We start from the raw sequence: 19,092 nt of genomic DNA, 5'->3' as shown, positions 1-19,092 counted from the left end.
GTGGATACAAGGTCGTGAGTATAAAGCGGTATTGGAGATTAGCAGATTGGGTTGTTCGAGGTTCTCTGTAAGGTCTAGAGACCTACCGACTAGGACAAAAGGGATTTCGGCGAGCAGTCGAAGGACATCCGTATAGATTTACGATATATTCTTGCAATCATTTATATTCCAATAGTCAAAAACCAATAGACTGCTTGAATATTAGCAAATCTCCATACTACCTCCTACAACCAGATGCCTAGTACATTCTCGAACAGGAAAGCACGTAATACGACAATTCATATACTGACTTACAATAATATTTCTGTTTAGAGATCTCAAAGCTAAAGGAGGATGTGATGTCACAGATATACAACTAAAGAAGGTTCAAGAAGGTTCTAAGAAGGTTCTTGTATATCCTAAAAGGTTCTAGTAGGTTCCAATAGATTTTAAGAAAGTTCTAAAAGGTCATAAGAGATCCTAGAAGGTTCTATTAGGCTTTAGATTATTTAAGAAGTTATCAAAGAAGGATCTTAAGCTTGCTTTATTTCTAAGCCTCATAGAACCTTTTTAAGAAGTTTCCTAGAATCTAATATATATAAGAGTCGAGGTTGAAGGGATCCTTTGTCTTGACAATTCAATTCTTATGATCTAGCCAAGTCCTTCTTGTTTTGTATCCAGTTATTGTTCCAATGTTGAGCTAACTCCATTTCTTCATCTTGAATCTTATCTAGTATATGGTTCCTAATAGTTATACTTGATTAACAAATCCTTGAAACTTTAATCTTGTACCATCATACTTCTTAGGTAAGATAATTCTTGGTTTTTTAATGCTTAAATGGTATTCTACCATAAGAGAAGGGACATGATTTGGTATAGATGTGAAGCATTTCTTATCATCTCTATACCTATTTTTTAATATTCTTATTCCTTCTTGTGGTGGTACATTGAATTGATGTATTGCAAGTATCAACTCCATGAATTGTTCTTGCATTTGTACCATTGCACTCTTCATTTTGCCAAGCTCTACTACAATAATACTTAGAAGGAAAGAGATGTCTAATATTACTCAAGATAAGTAAAAAAAAAACTTGAGAATAAAAAAAATACTAAAAATAATATCAGATTAGAAGAAGATAATTCATAATTTCTAATATACTTATGTCTTATCAAGAAAAAGGAGTATTCCACTCTTAATGAAGAAAAGACAAAGCTTTGATATTGTAAGCATATTCTTGTCAATCTATCAAGAATAAGAACTCAATGAAAGCAAATAAACAAGTGAGACTTTCTCAAAGAAGTATGATAAAATAAAAATAAAGAAGTATGTATATTAAAAAGTAATTAAAATGGCTATTGCCAAAAGACAAGAAAACTAGAGACTTCTTGAAACTAGAGTAGAAGCAAGAAAAGAGTTGATAAGAGAGAAAAAGGCTTCATTCTTATGTCTATATATACTATCTACCTACGAGCTATATGGTGACATTCTATAGGACCTTCAAAACATGTTGACTTTGTATGATACGTATCTTAACTTACAACGCAAGTTTTTTACATAGACACTTCATAGTTGCCTTCTTTTGCAAGCTATCAACATATATAGCACAAGGTTAACTTGTTGACTAACTTTCTAACCTACTAATCTATTATAATATATAAACATAATACAAAACATTTTATTAAAATAAATAAACAAATACATATTTAAATATCTATATTTTATAATTTCTTAAATAAAATTATTTTTGCCATTAAAAAAATATGCTAAAACTAAATCAATTCAAATCAAAAATTTATTCCATTATATTTTTTATAGATAAATATAATTTTTTTTAAAAATGAAGAAAAAAATTATCCAACAAAAAATGTATTTCAAAATCTTTATAATAATATTAGAAAAAAAAATGTACTATTATATATGCTAATTATGGTACAAAGGAATTTTTTTAAGATTAAATTAATTTTCAGCTACATATGATTCATTCAAAAGAACTCAAAACAGAATTTAAAAATTATAGCAGTCATAAATGCTTTTTTTTAAACAATCCAGATGTATTTTTCTTAAAATTGACATAACAATTAAATTCAGTTTTTCTGTTTTTATTTAATTTTTTAGCATTACATATAGAAAAATCACAAAGTTTTGAAAATGTCTCAAAATTGAGTGCATTCACAGTTATTGAACTACAATCCATACCTGTTATAGTAAGTAGTATTCATACAAGAAAGTAATACAAAGTTGATATAAGATTAAAACTCAAAATAAAATATGCAATAATTCTTAAACAAATATATTACAACCTCTTTTTGATAAATTTGGAATTCTTAGAGATTTGGAAAAAGAAAACAAAACAAACAAATAAACAAAAAAAAAAACTATATATATATATATATATATATATGCCACTCTCTCTCCATATATATACATAATTATACATGAATATATATATATATATATATATATATAGAAAGAGAGCAAATTGTTAAATATACCCATGTATTTACTAAATCAATCCATCTATTTTCATTGTTTGCTAATCCAACTGTTTCTTCATTGGTTTTCAATCATATAGACCCAATAGTGGAGAAGTTTTTGATCATGGTTAAGATGGGTGGGTTGATTTAGTAAATACCTGGATTGATTTAACAATTCCTTATATACATTCATATATATATATGTATATAAAATAATCATTTTGAAACCTAGCACACAAGACAACACAAAATGAGAAATTTCTCACACAATTTCTTCTTTGTTTTGAAAAACGAGAGAATAATAGTAATAATAATAAGTCAAGACACATGGACGAGTCAATTGTTAACGGACGACCGAATCATCCACAATAAAACTCATCCACCTATACATCACGCGGTGACGTACCTTCATCCAACGAAGGACGCACACACCCCATCAGAAGGATGAAAGCGCGTTCATCCCTCCGCCGAAATACCGAAAGCTGAAATGGCGACAAAGGCGGCGTCCGTGCGCCCCAAGGCAGTTCCTGCAGCAGCTCACGTAATTTCGCACGTTGGAGAACCGTGGCGCACTTCCGTTCCCAATCGCGTGGACTCACCCCCCACCAAGTGGACTGACTAGCCATGAAGAAGCAGTTGAAGCTTCTCTCGTTTTATTATTCAAGCAGTTGGAATTTCATTATTAATGCGAATGTATGCCTGTTTCGCCATGAATTCCACACCGTGACCTAGTTGGTTTTAGTTCCATTGGATCTCTTCTACTACTTCTTCTTCTGCTGCTTACTCTGCCATATCTTGCTTGATTTTTCAGTTTATCACGAGGTTTTCTTCATTGAGTTTCAGGATTTTGTGGACCAGTTGACTATTGGTTATTCTGAGGTAATTCTCTTTCAAGCTCGGAGCTTTCGTTTCGTTTCGTTTCGTTTCGGTTTTTCTAGTGGTTTAGCTCTTATAAAGTTCGAGTTTTTGCGGTTTTTGTAGGAACTTACTGGATTTTGATTTTTCTGATTTAGTGAGTTTTTTTGGGAGTCATTGGTGGTGGTAGATCGGTTCACTTGTCTTGCTTTGTTCATGTTTTGTTTTATGTCGATCGCGGTAGCCATTAGTTTACATTCTTTTTTGTCTGAAGCTGTCAGGAGGAGATGTTTTTCTTCGTTTTGAGTCGGTGTCATTGTGTCGTGGAGTTTGTGAGTATCGTTTTTTTAGATCCGCTGTTGGCGATCGTGGTGACTGACGAATGAGGTTTGTGTGTGGCTGGCTCGGCTGTGTTTTCGACAGATTTCGACCGCAATTGGAGGTTTTCGTTTCAGTGAGCTGGGGAATATGTGTGTTTAACTGGCACAGGTGAGGACATAGTGTTGCGGTTTCGGATGCGATGTTGGGAAGGGTAGGATCAGTGTTTGTTCGCGAAGCGAGGCGTCAGCTGGCGTCGCGCCATGGGATCGAACGAGCATACCATGTTTCTTCGAGCACGCTTGCTCCAATGTTTTTCGTGAGGCCCACAGTCATGGAAATGCCCACTCGGTCGATGCAACACCTGGTTTCATGGAGCCGTCCCGTTCACAGTGACTTACCCCGGGCATACTCACCTTTCGCGCATCACATGAGCACGGCGGCTGCTGAGCCGGCAGAGGAGGAGGACGCTACACCGGCGAAGGACAGGAAGCTCGCCACTGTCAAATCGGGATCGGAGGAAAAATTCGTAAAGGCCACGGATATCTCCAGTTATTGGGGTGTGGTGCCAAAAGTCCAACACAAGGAGGACGGGACTCCTTGGAAATGGACGTGCTTCACGGTAAAGATCTCTCTCATCCTACGATGGAATCTAGTGGTGCAGACCACCGGATTTCTACGTATGCTACACTTAGCCCACTAGTTGTGAATTTCTGTGAGAACTTGTAAGTCTTATCGCGGGGTGAGCCTACTCTGAATGTGTGCAATTCTTTTGTACAGCCGCACGAGACGTACTATCCCGATGTCACCATCGATTTAGAGAAGACCCACGCTCGCAAGACGTATACGGATTCCATTGCTTACTGGCTGGTGAAGTCGTTACGTGTACCTTCGGATATGTTCTTTAAGGTACGAGATTCAGCCTTTTCTAGGTCATCAGTTGTGTGAGACACATGTATTTCTTCTTTGTTCGCTCGGAATGCGGTTCTTGTTGCCCATGATTCATTTTGTTACCGTGTTTTCTTTTCTGTTTTTTTCTTTTTTTTTGGAAATGACATTGTCTGTCAAAAATTCTCAACTACGTAGTGAGAGTTTTTGCGACAAAGTTATTTAGTCTTACACGCAATGGGAAGAGGAGCACACTAACATAGACGGCAATAGCATGAGGTTGGGCAGAACTTGCGCATACTTTGCACCTCTGCATTCCAGGAATTGGGCACTTAAAACCACTCTAGTTTTTTTTTCGATCGTGCTAGTGCCTGGTCTGCAATGTGAACAGTAAGGTAAGCGGCTCTGCTCTACCATGCTCAAAACCAGGGTTTCTCAATCCAAGTTTAACTCGGAGGTCATAAACAAGTCTACAGGTGTTAAGGCTCCCGTTGTGTACAATGTCCATTTGGCTGTATGAAATCTTATGGATCGGTAGGCTATAACTGGTACAAAGTTCGTCGGGATTAGTTTTGTCTCGAGTGCAGTTTATTGTCATTGGAATTAGGAATCTCATGTATTATTTGCTCTCGCAGAAGCGGTATGATGTTCGTGCAATGATGCTGGAGACCGTGGCGGCTGTTCCTGGAATGGTCGGCGGAATGCTGCTCCATTGCAAATCATTGCGTAAATTTCAGAACAGCGGGGGCTGGATTAAGGCCCTTCTCGAGGAAGCTGAAAACGAACGAATGCACTTGATGACCTTCATGGAAGTGGCGCAGCCCAAATGGTGGGAGCGCGCGCTCGTGTTTGCAGTGCAAGGTGTTTTCTTCAACGCGTACTTTCTTCTTTACCTTGTGTCTCCAAAGATCGCTCACCGGATCACGGGTTACCTGGAAGAGGAAGCCGTTTACTCCTACACGCAATTCCTCAAAATGATTGACGAAGGCCACTTCCAGAATGGTCCAGCACCCTCGATCGCCATCGACTACTGGCGGCTTCCAAAGGATGCCACCATACGTGACGTGGTGATGGTGGTTCGTGCAGACGAAGCTCATCATCGTGACGTTAACCATTTCGCCGCCGTAAGTCCTCTTCTCTCTCTCCAGGTCTAGAATCAGGCTCCTGGAATTAATGTGGTCCGCAATTTGCCTTTGGAAAGGTGGGGTGGGGAGCTAACCATTGCGTTATGTGCATGTACAGGATATTCTTGACCGAGGTAAGGAGCTGCGGGAATCGCCTGCTCCCGTCGGGTACCACTAGCGCATTGCTAGTTCAGCACTTGTGTACATATTCATTCCTTCATCACGGCTTCCGAACTTACGATAACTTAATGACCGAAGTTCTATACTAGTGGTAACCCAGGAATTAGGAACCGTAGAACTTTTTAAGGCCAAAAAAGTTGGTAGACGCATCAATCCGATGCCGAACTACAACCACTCGAAGTGGGTTCCAGAAAAAACTGGAACGACTACGCTGCGCTATCGCCACCGTTCGTTGCTAGACTCATTTATAATAATAAAATAGAAGAATGAAGAACAGCTCTGGGTGGGGCTCACCAGACCTGGTCTGCAAATTTACACAATTCTGAGGCACTTTTCACATGTTCTGACGCAATTGGAATGAGATGGGGATGGTTTCGCATCGGTAGCTGTGTAGGATTTACCTTGGTTGCTTCGAGATTCCGAAAGCAAGTAGCCGGCCATCTGCATACCTCGGACTCCTGTACAACATTCGTGTAGGCCGTTTCGCCTCCACAGGAGTAGATAGATTCATTCTACGAAATGCTGTTTTCAAGGTCCGTTACTTCTCCGCTCACTTGTGGCCGGATTTGTATCGAACCATTTGGTAGCGGAATGCTGATTTTCGAGAAGTCATAAATGTTAACATTCTGAGAAGAATTCATGTTATGCTTCATTTTTGATATTGGGTAAAATCCCTCATTGCAGACTAGAAGTAAACATGATCATTTCACAAGATGGAAATTTCGCAAGATATATTCACAAGACACATACTTTTATGATGATTATTATTCGAAAAGTATATTAGAACAGGCACCATAATATTAAACATTGTCATTTTGAATAACCCACTTCATGGTTTCAAAGTTATATTTTATTATTGTTCTTAGCAATGGGGATGTTAATGTTCATCTGTAAAATGTTGATTCATGTTCCACAAACATTTTGTTTGAATATTTAGTGTATATTTGGAAAACTAACAATTAAAATAACCACCTTATTTAAGACAAACACAAACTGAGATCAATATACTGATATCTATTTCCATCTTCTTTTATTTGTAAAAATATGTAATATTTTTTTCTAAATTAACTACATGCAATAGAAAATTCTGATAATTTGTGTTTTTGTAGTAATTGCACTAAGCTGTGGATTTCATGGTTACTGAATGACGTTTGTATGTGAAAATGCCACACTTCCTTAAAATGTATATAATTAAGTAAGAATTGAAGCTTTTTTAATACCTATTACAATCTTTTCACAACAGTTAATTCTCTTTCATGAAAAAACTAGTTGTGAGTGAAAATATATATATATATATATATATATATATATAAATTGACAAAGTAACAAGTGTGGATGAAGTACATGATTTAGCCGAAAATCTTAACATCAAAGTGCATCCAACTCTTCAAATGTGAAAATCTTCTTTAATATCAATATTTTTGAATTCAGTTTATCTCCTTTCTGAAACGGGATTAAAGGGACATGCTAATATATGCACTGTCAATTTTCTTACAAATTTATTCTAGCTATGGCCACTGATGCAATCTACATAGCTATGGTTACTTTTGACACCATTTAGCAATTGACAGGGTTCAAGAAATTGTAGAGTTGAGGCTAATCATAATGTTGCACTTCCTAAAAAAACCTCAAGTTATGAGCAAAAAGTACAGCCAAAAGGTTACAAGGATTATTGCGCAGAGGATCTGAAGCCATACTATCGTAAACATTGAGAATTTGTGGAAAACCTAATACAAGACTTGGTTAGAAGACATACAATTGGAAAACTGAAAAAAATATATACATAAAAGTCGGTACGGTGGACTGTAACATCACATTAAGTAAAATTGTTTCAGGTGGCAACAGTACATAAAGACCCAAGCACCAGATTCGGTAAAGCATTGACGAGTTAGTATTGTACTGCCTAAAAATGTAAACAAGTTGGTTAAGATTTTATATTGAACTCTACCTAGCAAAATAAACAAGGTGGGGGCTGGTCTTGGACGGTACAGTTGGTTCATAAGAACCAAAGCTTAAGCTAATCTGAAGGAAGCACATGCTCATGAAGGATACGTCTACTCCTCCCATATAAGGGTTGATAGCTAATGAAGAAAAAGTCTACAACCCACATGAAGAAAAACCTCTTTTTTATAGTGACCCACCTACAAGCTACATCACGAGTGTTGCATACAATCAGAGTCACTCTCCATCTGGCTCCGTTGGCGTCTGCGGGGGTTGGCGGAAGATTCGGGCTGCATGTGGGAAGCGGGAGCCATCGCCAAAATCCGGGTCTGCTGCCACGCGTGCAGCCAGGTCATTGAACAGCACAAGCAAATAGGCCTGCCATCAGCAGGATGCACCCATCCATTAGGGTATACCAGCCTATAACCGGACGAGGGACCACTATAATGCTTACAGGATCTACACTACAGACTTCTTCTTTACTAGAATATGTTCATGTTTTGTGAGTGCACAGTCCCAATCGATTGGGCGAAGGTAACCAGGTTTCCCATCTCAAGAATTTCTCAAAACGTCTGGGTAATGGCCATATGACAAAGTCATGAATTCTGTGTCTCATCCCCTTTCTTTTTGTATGTCTCAATCATGTAAGGCTTCAAGCTACTGTCCGGATATAGGCCAATATACCCACAATTGTCCACATACAAAACAGGAGAAACATATCATTTAATCCCCCCCCCCTCGAAAAAGAAAAGAAAAACAGTAGTATCGTGCGAAAACCAACCAACGAGCTGGGGTACGATCTCTCTCGAAGCATGTCCGTCATTAGACTTCCCAGGTTCTGAAAGACCTTGGAACAGCCCTAGTGAAGTTCTTATCGAAAAAAAAAAAGAAAAAACAGAGCATTCGGTGAAGGCAAAGATTCCAAAAAGATGCATTTCGGCATCCTGCTGGTACAGTAGGCATATGATGCGATACTGTGGGATAGAGTAGTCGTTACTAAATTTAAGGCTAAAGCACAAGGTTCGATCTTAAGCATTAAAATCTTACAACCGTGTTTGGGCAGTAGAAATACAGATGCTATTCTAATTCAAACGGAAATTCACTTCCTGGGTTGAAAAGTGGTGTTAAGATTTCATGAGTACTACAAAGTTCAGGTGTTCATGATGCAGTAAAACTACTTGGACGGATACTTGCCAACAACTACAAAGAAATGACTATCAGTTATCCACGTCCTACGACTTTGGGCCCTTAGCAAAAAACACCACCAGCACTAGTTTCAAAAGGATAAGTATTTATGTTCGAGAACCAGGCAAAGCAAATGGCAGCAAGTTGCATCACTCGACCTAATCCTACAAAGCAGGTTGAGAGTGCACAATGCAGAATGGAGACCACATTGCTATTTCTTTAAAATCTTTGACAACAAAATCTAGACAGGCATACTCAAAGCCATGATATCATTTAATATCAGCAACAGCGCGTCCAATTGAAGGAATCAACCATTCATCAGTTTAACCTATCACAAGACTAAACCTCAAAAGCTTGATGCAGGGGGGCATGAGGCAAACCAGCAAGCAATATTATCTATTCCTACGTTCATAAACAAGGATCCAAATTTAGACATCAACTGGACTTCTACCATGTGCTGAATATTCAGTATGCGGTTGTTAATCCAACAAAATTTGACGTACCTCAGCAAGACCATCGACTCGAACAACTTGTTGAGCCAGGTCATCTGCACCAGCAGTCCCATTGTTGCCTGAAATTTCAGCATTGGCAGCATCAGTCAGATCTCGAAGAACAACTTCTGCAGATCCTCCGGATTCCAGTTTTTCTGCTGCTGTCTCGACTACAGTCTGCATAGCAATTCCCCAAAGCATGTTATTGGATCATTCAACAGCAACCAAGTTATCTATACTTATCAGCATGATGAGGAAATATTGCAAGAAAAAATTTCCACCCACTGGAATGTAAGCATATGTTTCAAGAAAAATGTCAGTCGATCGAATAACGTACAGTATACAAATAATCTCAAGAATTTAAATCTAAGTCCATCAAATTATTTACTTTCGGGTTAGTCATAAACCTTTTGCCGTTTAGCAGCAGGTGTACCACGACGGTAAACATCACTTAACGGACGCTGAGGTGGCATTGACTGTTGAGCCTCTTCATCGGCTACAATCGTCTCATTCCAACCAGCTAGCTCCTCCTAAAGTTCCATAACAAGAAACAAAATAATGTTCAGGATTTAGATGCATAACAATCGTGGATGGGTAGCTGATCATGACAATGACTACTGATTTCTGTTTGCAATGAGATTTTCCATGGCAATGGAAAGATCAGGAAAATCTGGAAACTCGGTCATGTAACACATAATGACACCTTTTAGTCACAGGTATGTAACAGGCAATAATAGTCACCAGATAACACTAATTTATAAACACTCTCGCGCACCTGTGATAGAGCATCTTGCCATCTTTCAGTCTCGGATGGCTGAGAAGAAGTACCCCTTGCTCCAACAGCACTTGTTCTAGCACTTGAGTCTGCTACAGACCCAGGAAAAGCCGCTGAAGATCCTCCACCCAACATTTGAGTAACTACAGGCATCATATGTTGTAACATCCCTGACAAATCTAAGTCACCAGTTGCTAGTCCACGGCGAGCTCCATCTCCTCCATCTACATCACCGACGCCTTGCATGACCTGTTGAACAAGATTCTCTACGACAGGGCTCCTCATAAGCTGCCCTATAATACCAGGGTCCCCCTGCTGCCTATCAGCACCTCCTACTGCTCTCACTAGATTGCTCAAGGAAGGTAAAGGCGTGTTGAGTCTTTGGTTCATATCATTCGCCATTTCTCTTTGTGCTAAGAGGTTCTGCAAAACATCCTGCCCTGCTTGACGCTGTTCATCTTGAATGGACTGCTGTGCCTGTCGCCTCCTTCTTCCCTGCGCACATCATATTCTGATTGTCAGTTGAATTTTAAACCCTGGACAAGAAATTATCCCCAGGCACAATTGTGAAGCTGTTCACAACTAAGGACATTATCTGCTGAAAAAAGTCTTCGATTGCCTTCAAATATCAGGTAGTTGTTAGGATCGAAACAAACAACTACTTCACTCCAACTTCATGATGACTATAGAGATTAACCTATTCCTCACAAAAGTCCGAGAACTCTTCTCTCGAACACTTTTCGCACATTTGCCACCTCTGGCCAATCCATTGATTAAAATTTCTCCTTTGAAATCCACTCCACCGTAAGAACTAACATAAAACACATTTCAAATCATCTTGGCTTCGGAGCTGATCAACACTGATGAAGTACTATTCAAAACCACAAGGAATCCATGTTCCTTTCCGTCATTTCGGAATCAAGAAAACATCACGAAGGGAACGATGCCGCTACGATAACAATAGAACCATTCAAGTTCAAAATACATACGACTGTATCAATGAATGGGAACAAAACATTTCAAAGATCTGCCCATTCTAAACGTATCGACTCCTGTTCACAACAAAACAAGGACCAAGCACTCCACTACATCTGGAGTGACAGTTAGGCGTGATTCCGGAGTAATTTCCTCCACCTCGAAAAAAACAAAAGGCCGAAGACTGTTACGTAGCTGAACGAGCAGCGCATGGCTTAACTAAAAAAGAGCAATCACCTGAGAATCAATTAATAAAAACGTGCATTCACTCACCCTTGTAAGAGGCTGAAGTCCCCCAAACCCAAGTCCGATTGGTGCAGTGGCGGATGCATCCGAAGATCCTCTACTAGGGCCAACACTCTCACTCGCGCCAAACGTCTGCTCTTGAGGAGTAGGGTAATTATTCGACCCTGGTCCCTCACGATAACCACTCACTTCATCTGTCACCATGCTTATCACCCCAGACTCGAGAGCTGGCTCAACAGACCTTCCATTGGACAACTCTCTACTACCCTGTGCATCTTCTGTGGACCTGGCTTCAGCATCTGTTTCCCTTTCAATTGTATCTGTCCTTGGCGGTTGCTGTTGATCGGAATTGGACTGCTAGACAAATCATCTCAAATTAATTCACCTTCCCTCTCGACTGCCGTGTTATGGAATTCAGCAAATTCACGTTCACGTAAAATTTGAAATAGCGTACCACGTAACTCATGCCTAGTAACTTCGTGTCACTATTCAAACCTGTTTAAAGGCAGGCTTTGTTCAACAACCGTCCTTCAACTTGTAGTGTTGGGCAGAAAACTTTGCGATTAATAAAAATTATCATACGTAACACTTCCTACACCACAAACATTCTAAGAAATTTTTTTCCCAAGAAGATTGGAAATAGAACCTGCTGCTGAAGCAGTGTTGTGTCCCCTGGCTGTTGAAGTGCACCAGCTAAATGTTGCAGAAGTGGTCCCAAGGAATTCAGAAGATCAGAAGCTCCACCTCCATCTCCTATATTACCAAATAACAGAAACATATGAGAATTTTAGGACCCCATCTAGCCTAGTAAATAGCTACTCTCACGGTTTATAACACAGGTTAAACTTGTAAAAGTGTTCAGCTCAGAAGTATGTTGAAAACGACGATGAAAAATGTAATACTACTACGTTGTAATCCTCCCGTTCACTCCTAGCACCGAATGAAGGCAACGGGTTTCCATGTGAAATAAGGTGGGTGTATCGTTAATAGCTGAACTGGACCTGATCTCTCTTAAACTCATACGATTCACACAAGATCAAACTCTTAATCAATACTGCAGAAGGTTGCAGGGATTGACGACAAATGCCCAGAAAAGTCCTTACAAATGAAGCTGTTTCAATAAAAACAGACATTAGTACAAAAACCCATCTAAGCAGAAAATGGATGAATCAAAGAAAATGAACTACATACCTGGTGTGCTGCGACTTGCTTGATCTGTCAGCCTGGACGAATCACTGGATACTGGTGGCACAGGATTGCCGGCGGCAGCGACAGATGCGTCGTTCGGCGGGTTGGAAGCTGGTCTGACAATGAATTGATGCTGAAACCTTGGACCCAAATGCTCTGCAGTAGTGCCGGGAGGATGACCAACACCAAGAGAACGAACAGGAACCACTCGAACAGCTCCATTCTCATCAAGTGTCATGAGAGTGCCTTGCATTCCAGTGAAGCCAGAAGGCACACTGTCTGATACTGGATTGGCCCCGTCTGCAGCTTCGTTACTGGGACGATTTGGACGGGCAGGGCCACCCGCATCATTTGATGTAGCACCAGCGTGAGATGTATTCCTATGGTCTGCCCGCTCTAGAAGTTGTCGCACAGTAAAGCCAGCGCCACCAGCTGGTATGCCAACAAGTCCTTCATGTGTGAGTTATCTTGAAGGAGAAGGAAGGAGGAAGACAGAACAGCAATAAGAGCTCCAGCATCGCTTGTATGATTATGAACGTGAATACTTCTAGAAAATCCAGGCAAACCTGTTGATGGGCCCAACGTACCAGGAGTGGACGGTAGGCCAGTCCCAACAGCCAAACCGCCTGCTGACTGTAGTGGCAAAGCCTGCAAAAATGGGAACTGGTCAGGTCAAGTTATGAACCAAGCGGAAGAATGGCCTAAATTCTTTCCCCAAATAAACACTTGTAACTCTCACAAACTAAGCTTGTATCTCACTTTCGTTATCATTTCGCTTGATCCTTGTGACAAGTCATCGCTTGAATTAGTGAAATCCGAACACAAAAATTCCTTGACAGACAAATCCATCTCAGGAACTTTAAGTCATCACTTTAAAACGCTGTAAAACTTCCTTTCCCATTTTTGAATCCATCACTTACAAAATTGTGACGATTTGTGCGAGAAAGATCAAAGACTTGTCGGAAAGAGGCAACATTTGAACCCTGCAGGTTGTACATTATTTAAAAACGAAAAAAGATAAAAGAAAACCAAAAAAACAAAACAAAAACAAAACAAAAACAAAAAACAAAAACAAACAAACAAAAAAAAAAAACAAACAAACAAACAAACAAAAAATGTCAGGAAGAAAGAGGAAAGGAAGAAAACACAAAACAAAACAAAACAAAACAACACAATCAAGAACATGATAGTTCCATCAAGGTGCATCCCCGTCTGTGGATTTCGTGATGCCCATAATAGACATGTTTGAAAATTAAAAACATGCATGTCAAACTGTATGATGTGGTAGAAGTATTAACCTGAACCATCATTGGATTTGGTCCTGTTGGGGAAATGAAAATAGCCGGCCCAGAATTGATAGCAGACTCGCTCTGCAACACAAGTACAGAAGAACTTAAATCTCACACTAAAACCTTAGATCCGTGCACAACATGCTGTTCATGCAAGACACCATGGAAAAGCTCTATTCATACTAGCTAAGGAAACTTGAGATAGACTGCTAGAGTAAAAGCGCATGGAGTAAGAATCTGAAAATCTTACAGGAGATTGACCCATACGAAGAGACAATGTAGCCCGGCCCAGCTCTAAGAGAAGAGCCCCTATCTGCTGCATCAAATTACCATCATGGTATGCTGTGTGTTGTACATCTTCTCGTGCAGCAGCGTTTAGCATCGTTGGCTCATTTTCCAATCGACTAGCGAGTCGCTGGTAACAGAAAAATCAAAGACGTAAGAAGCCAAACTTCCATCTGTAAAGAATCTTAAATAACATTCACTTGGCTGATAAACCTAAAATTAAAATTAATAAATGACCAATTGCAGACCACAAATTCAATCACTTCTCAAAACGAACTTTCCTGAAAAATCTTTTTTAAGTGCTTAGTATTTGAGTTGAACACATTGATGCAAAGAAAATGACCAGTGTCAGTGCCAACGATTCAAAGAAAGCAATTAGCAGAGAAAATAACACAACTTACAGAAAGCGCAGAGCTAGCCTGACCACGCAATAAATTGTTCACTCGATTCACAAGGGCTCCTAAAGCAGCAATTGAAGCTCCTCGTTGAGGCTCCTCCCTACTTGGGTGGACATCAGTAGTCGCCCTCGCTTCAGTGCGACCACTGTCTTGTGCACTAGAAATTCTTGCCGACTCTGCACAAACATAAGTGTCATTTAATGACATATCAAATAACGAGAAGATTACAAGTCCATACTGATGAGAAATTATCGCTTATATAATAATATACTCATCCAACACACTTAAACAAATGCAGTTATCAGACTGCATATACAATAAAGGATCTGGGAGCTGAAACAACTAAGCACAAGATTCTAAAAGCTACATTCTACCTAAAGATGATCAAAACTCACATCCACAAATGGCCATATAGTGTTCTTAAAATGCCATTAGATTTAATAACGAATTCTGCAATCAGCATTCAAAAAATAGGAGGAGGACTACCTTCTGCAGCAAACGACTGCTCCAAACGGTCCAGGTACTGGGACATGGTTGTCAAAGCGTCAGGGACGACCTGGAAAAATATATAGAAGTAACAACGTATACAGTATTATTGACTGCACCCAACTTCAACATAACTAGACTGACTGTTCTGTACAGAGAAATGACGACGAAATGACCTCGACGTGATTACTATATAAAAATAATCAGACATCCAACTACTTAAACTCCATCCCACTTACGTGTATAAAATAAAATGAATAACAAAAATGTGACTCCGTACACATTGGGAACTTACCACAGGAGCCTGAACCACACGTACAGGGCTCGGGCCAATAGTTCCTGTAGCATTGGAAGGCATTCCATAGAGTGCGTCAATCTGCAGCTCTAACTCACGGACGCCAGTGCCCTGATCACCTCCACCATTTCTATCAGCTGCACCAGCATCAACTCCACCAGATGTAGGCAACACCCCCGGAGATAACACCCCCTGCAGTAACAGACAAAGAAACATAACTTAGCGTAATTGATCTAAAATATTCCTATTCGCTTGTCAGCTTTCAACGTGGTCACAACCATGAACTCTTTAGATTGACTTCTATGCATATAAATCGTCAGTTCATACGTTTCAACTGCACGGTAGCCTCAAATCAACACATTCTCAATACAACACGGTGTGAAACTTCTCATTATTAAACCGAATAGGACCCACAACAAATAAATATTAATGATCACATCCTATTGCATTGCATGGGACCATATCCAAGACGGTCGTGCATGACAATGAAATCATGAAATGCAGTAGGCCACGTGAATATATCTTACTGCGGCAGAATTATTCCCTGTACCGCCTTGCAAAGGAGCACCACTATGTAATCCAATTGAGCTGATGACCGCATTTATAATCTGCATTGAGCCTTCGATTAGTGAGCTTGTCACTTTCCCAAACATAGCAATACGTACAATCATGAAAACCTCAACGTCCTTAATACTAACAAAGCGCGAAACCAATAATCTGAAAGCAGTAAGATTGTATGGTTATAGAGAGACGAACTTCAAGGAGAACTGAAATGATATGGAATTATTAAACATTTTTTAACGAGATACAGAAGACATACGCAACGGGCTCAAATCAAGCCAGTTCAGATTTAGAAGATAAGATCCAGAAGGGTTAACAAGAAAGTTTAAGATTAACGATAATAACCTTCACTATTACTACTTACCCGATTTAGGTCAGGCAATTGCCCTTCGCCATTATCTGGAAAGTTGATAGTTCCCATTAGAAGACTGTGTGAAACGTGACCAGACCTGCTTCCTAATGACGGCAAACCTGTTTCCCCTTGATCACCTGCAAAACCATCATGACTTCCATCAGCTTCCATCGACATACGAGGAAAATTCAGGATCACTTGCAATTCTGCTTCTCTGACACCGAGTACCATGAAGCTGGTATGAGACAGTCATGCAGAAAGCTACGAATTCCTGCCGCAAAAAATTCAATGAGTAAGAAATGAATGTGAAATAACCTTCATTAGTAGCAGTGCTGGTTCCAACTCCGGAAGTTGGAGGAGGTTGCCTAGCCACCAGATGTAACGTATGTCCATCCTCAACATCTGAAGTTTTGAATTAAGGGAAAACCTAAGGAATCATGTTCAATCTCCCGTACACAATAAAAATTGAATATCAGGTAGAAACCAATGGCAATTAATCCTGCCACTTCCAGATAATCTAAGACTTGACTTACGTCTGTAAGTACCAGGGTTAGACCATAATTTCGGGATTGGCATGCGTGAAATGCCCTCTTTTTCCTTCAAAAGATAGAGGTAGAGCCACAACACCATCAAACTCCGAATCTCTCATGCAATTTTCAAATTCTTGATTCTTGTGCTTCTTATGAAGTACCCTACGATAAATAGGGAGATGACAATCCCCCCGAGTCCCAAAAAGAATCTTTCTCCAATAGATACTAATACTAACTGATAACATGAGACACACAAATCTGCAGAACAGTTAACATTAAATAATAATTAAATTAGAGATAAATAATTTAAGTGATAAGCTGCAACACTCATAATTAGTAAATAAGGATACTATATGCGGATAATAACTGGTCATCTTTTAAGACCTTTCCTCGGCAAATCAACCGTTGATTCTCCACGGGCACCCCAGCAACTGAAGCCAGTTGCTCTTTCAATACAGGCACTGCCACCTACAGTTCAGTAAGCATGGGAATTATATACAAGACAGAAACATAAATAAATGAATCAATAAATGAATAAATACAAAGTAAAAAAATTAAAATCCTATTTTATTTCAGTATAACTCAAATTTCAGGTACACATTCTCGCCATGGAGTGAAGCTGAAGAATGAAGTAAACCCAACAGAAGAAATCGTGAACTATAAGCCGGATAATTACTAGTGTCAAAAAATAGTCCATGACACATTAACCAAGACTCACATTTTTCTCCACACGTAATGTATAACTTTGCGAATCCAAAGTTTTGATTTTAATTTCCACTGTTTCACCTAAGGTAGTCCCTCCCGCAGGCACTATCCCTGAACCACTGCTGCCTTCATGATTCACCTCCATGGCTCTTGAAAGCAACTGAACGCAATGGCCAACAGAGCGAAGGCAGGTCCTGTCAACAGTTGATCATGTGAGTAGCTACCACGATAAAATTCAAAATCCAATTACTATGTAGATTAACATGTTGCATCAAACAAAATGGGTGTTAAAAAAATTGTGTCAGTGCTCCCTTTCTCGGAGACTCTAGCGTTCTGTAAACCTTTTAGGTCGACGAAGGTTAAACGCGGACAGCAGACCAAGTAGAGCTTGTTTTTTGAGAACTACCTACTTATGTATCAGCGATATGATAAGCTTCAAGTGCACAATTGCAATGAAGGGATCTTCCACACGAGTACCTAAGGGTACCGTTACCCGTGTAATGATATCGTAACATGCGATTTCTTTCGTGCAGAATATTAGCATGGCGAGGAGAAACCTGCTTAGGCGGATGAAGACCTGCTCGCAGATAGATCATAAATGGTCACAATGAAAGAGGGAAGCTGGACTAAGTTGCTTAAGATGAAATACCATCCTCGCACATTCTTTTTTCTTTTAGATGTATCTCATGTTTCTAAATTAACGCATTTCGTATCATAGTAACCGTTATCTATGATAGTAATTATTGCTCATCAGGAAGTACTGCTGGTGCCTGTGATCCCAACTAATCAAAAATGATCAAAAGAACTTAATCTCGAAGATACGGAAAATCGGAATGGGAGCGGTTAGGGCAATTCTATGGCTCAGACTTCCCTTCAAGAATATCCAACAAGCGAGAAGGCTAATTGTAAGAAACTCAACTGTGGGAACGTCTCCACTGAGCACACGTTAAGATAGGAATGGCATAAGTAGAAACTTACAAATGGAAACTGCAAATGCAGAAAAATTATTCGTAAAAAATTGAGATTCCTGCTCCCAGATTCCTCCTCAAGCACATGCTTAGGAATAATGACCACCCCTACAGAAAGGACGATTGCAGAAAAAAATAGCAGAAAATGCCCCTCCCACCCTTACAGGCCGTGCCACTCCTACAAAATCCTAAAATCTCGCGTGCTCAAAAAACAGACCTAAATCGAAAATCGGAGTCGAATGCGCTGAAAATTCAGTCGCAATTCCCATTGATGCTCGACTACGTTACCCTAAAATACGCCCTATGCAAGAGAAATTCAAACGGCGCAAGCTTCGTGAAAATGAAGCCCTATCTCTTAAGGCAATCAACACGCAAGCTGGGCAAGGCAAAATCGAGTACAATCAGAGACTAACCTATACGTCTGTCTTCGTACAGCGTAATGCAGATGAACCTTCCCTCCCGCACAAAAACTCCCCACGCTTACCCTAACCCCTACGATGAAAGTCGCGGCCACACAGGCCGATTCGCTGTTACAAAACTCTAACGCTCGTCCCTAAAAACTACGTTAAAAAATAAAAATATATATATATAAAAGAAAAAAAA

General features: G+C 39.8%; 2 protein-coding genes across 2 annotated transcripts; one reads left to right on the top strand and one right to left on the bottom strand.

Moving 5' to 3' along the window:
- The first annotated feature begins 3,178 nt into the window (after positions 1-3,178).
- Positions 3,179-6,139, top strand: LOC112276407 (ubiquinol oxidase 2, mitochondrial). Its single transcript, XM_024507694.3, has 5 exons — positions 3,179-3,333; positions 3,733-4,249; positions 4,408-4,536; positions 5,151-5,639; positions 5,758-6,139. The coding sequence occupies exons 2-5, from the start codon at positions 3,830-3,832 to the stop codon at positions 5,815-5,817; spliced, it is 1,098 nt and encodes a 365-aa protein (XP_024363462.1). The 5' UTR covers positions 3,179-3,333; positions 3,733-3,829; the 3' UTR covers positions 5,818-6,139.
- Positions 6,140-7,599: 1,460 nt separating this feature from the next.
- On the bottom strand, positions 7,600-19,042 carry LOC112295797 (uncharacterized). Its single transcript, XM_024547767.3, has 20 exons — positions 18,903-19,042; positions 17,535-17,715; positions 17,167-17,284; positions 16,602-16,688; positions 16,299-16,423; positions 15,901-15,981; positions 15,374-15,565; positions 15,079-15,148; positions 14,596-14,768; positions 14,160-14,324; positions 13,919-13,990; positions 13,541-13,603; positions 13,208-13,268; positions 12,624-13,052; positions 12,079-12,185; positions 11,460-11,789; positions 10,212-10,706; positions 9,844-9,966; positions 9,449-9,613; positions 7,600-8,138 (listed from the first exon to the last, which is right to left on the bottom strand). Exons 2-20 carry the CDS (start codon positions 17,664-17,666, stop codon positions 7,998-8,000), a joined length of 3,129 nt encoding a protein of 1,042 aa, XP_024403535.1. The 5' UTR covers positions 17,667-17,715; positions 18,903-19,042; the 3' UTR covers positions 7,600-7,997.
- Between the last annotated feature and the right edge of the window lie 50 nt (positions 19,043-19,092).

This window comes from Physcomitrium patens, chromosome 2, assembly GCF_059467195.1.
Source record: "Physcomitrium patens ecotype Gransden chromosome 2, ASM5946719v1, whole genome shotgun sequence".
Lineage (NCBI taxonomy): Eukaryota > Viridiplantae > Streptophyta > Bryopsida > Funariales > Funariaceae > Physcomitrium > Physcomitrium patens.
The sequence above is the reverse complement of the archived record's forward strand: the minus strand, read 5'-3'. Positions and strand labels throughout refer to the sequence as shown.

Excerpts from the sequence above, each read along its gene's own strand:
- LOC112276407 (XM_024507694.3), top strand. The coding sequence starts at position 3,830 with ATGTTGGGAAGGGTAGGATCAGTGTTTGTTCGCGAAGCGAGGCGTCAG. Across the intron at positions 4,250-4,407 it reads GGAAATGGACGTGCTTCACG|CCGCACGAGACGTACTATCC; the intron begins GTAAAGATCTCT and ends TCTTTTGTACAG. Across the intron at positions 5,640-5,757 it reads ACGTTAACCATTTCGCCGCC|GATATTCTTGACCGAGGTAA; the intron begins GTAAGTCCTCTT and ends GTGCATGTACAG.
- LOC112295797 (XM_024547767.3), bottom strand. The coding sequence starts at position 17,666 with ATGGAGGTGAATCATGAAGGCAGCAGTGGTTCAGGGATAGTGCCTGCG. Across the intron at positions 17,285-17,534 it reads CATTACGTGTGGAGAAAAAT|GTGGCAGTGCCTGTATTGAA; the intron begins GTGAGTCTTGGT and ends ACTGAACTGTAG. Across the intron at positions 13,269-13,540 it reads GCACAAATCGTCACAATTTT|GCTTTGCCACTACAGTCAGC; the intron begins GTAAGTGATGGA and ends CCATTTTTGCAG.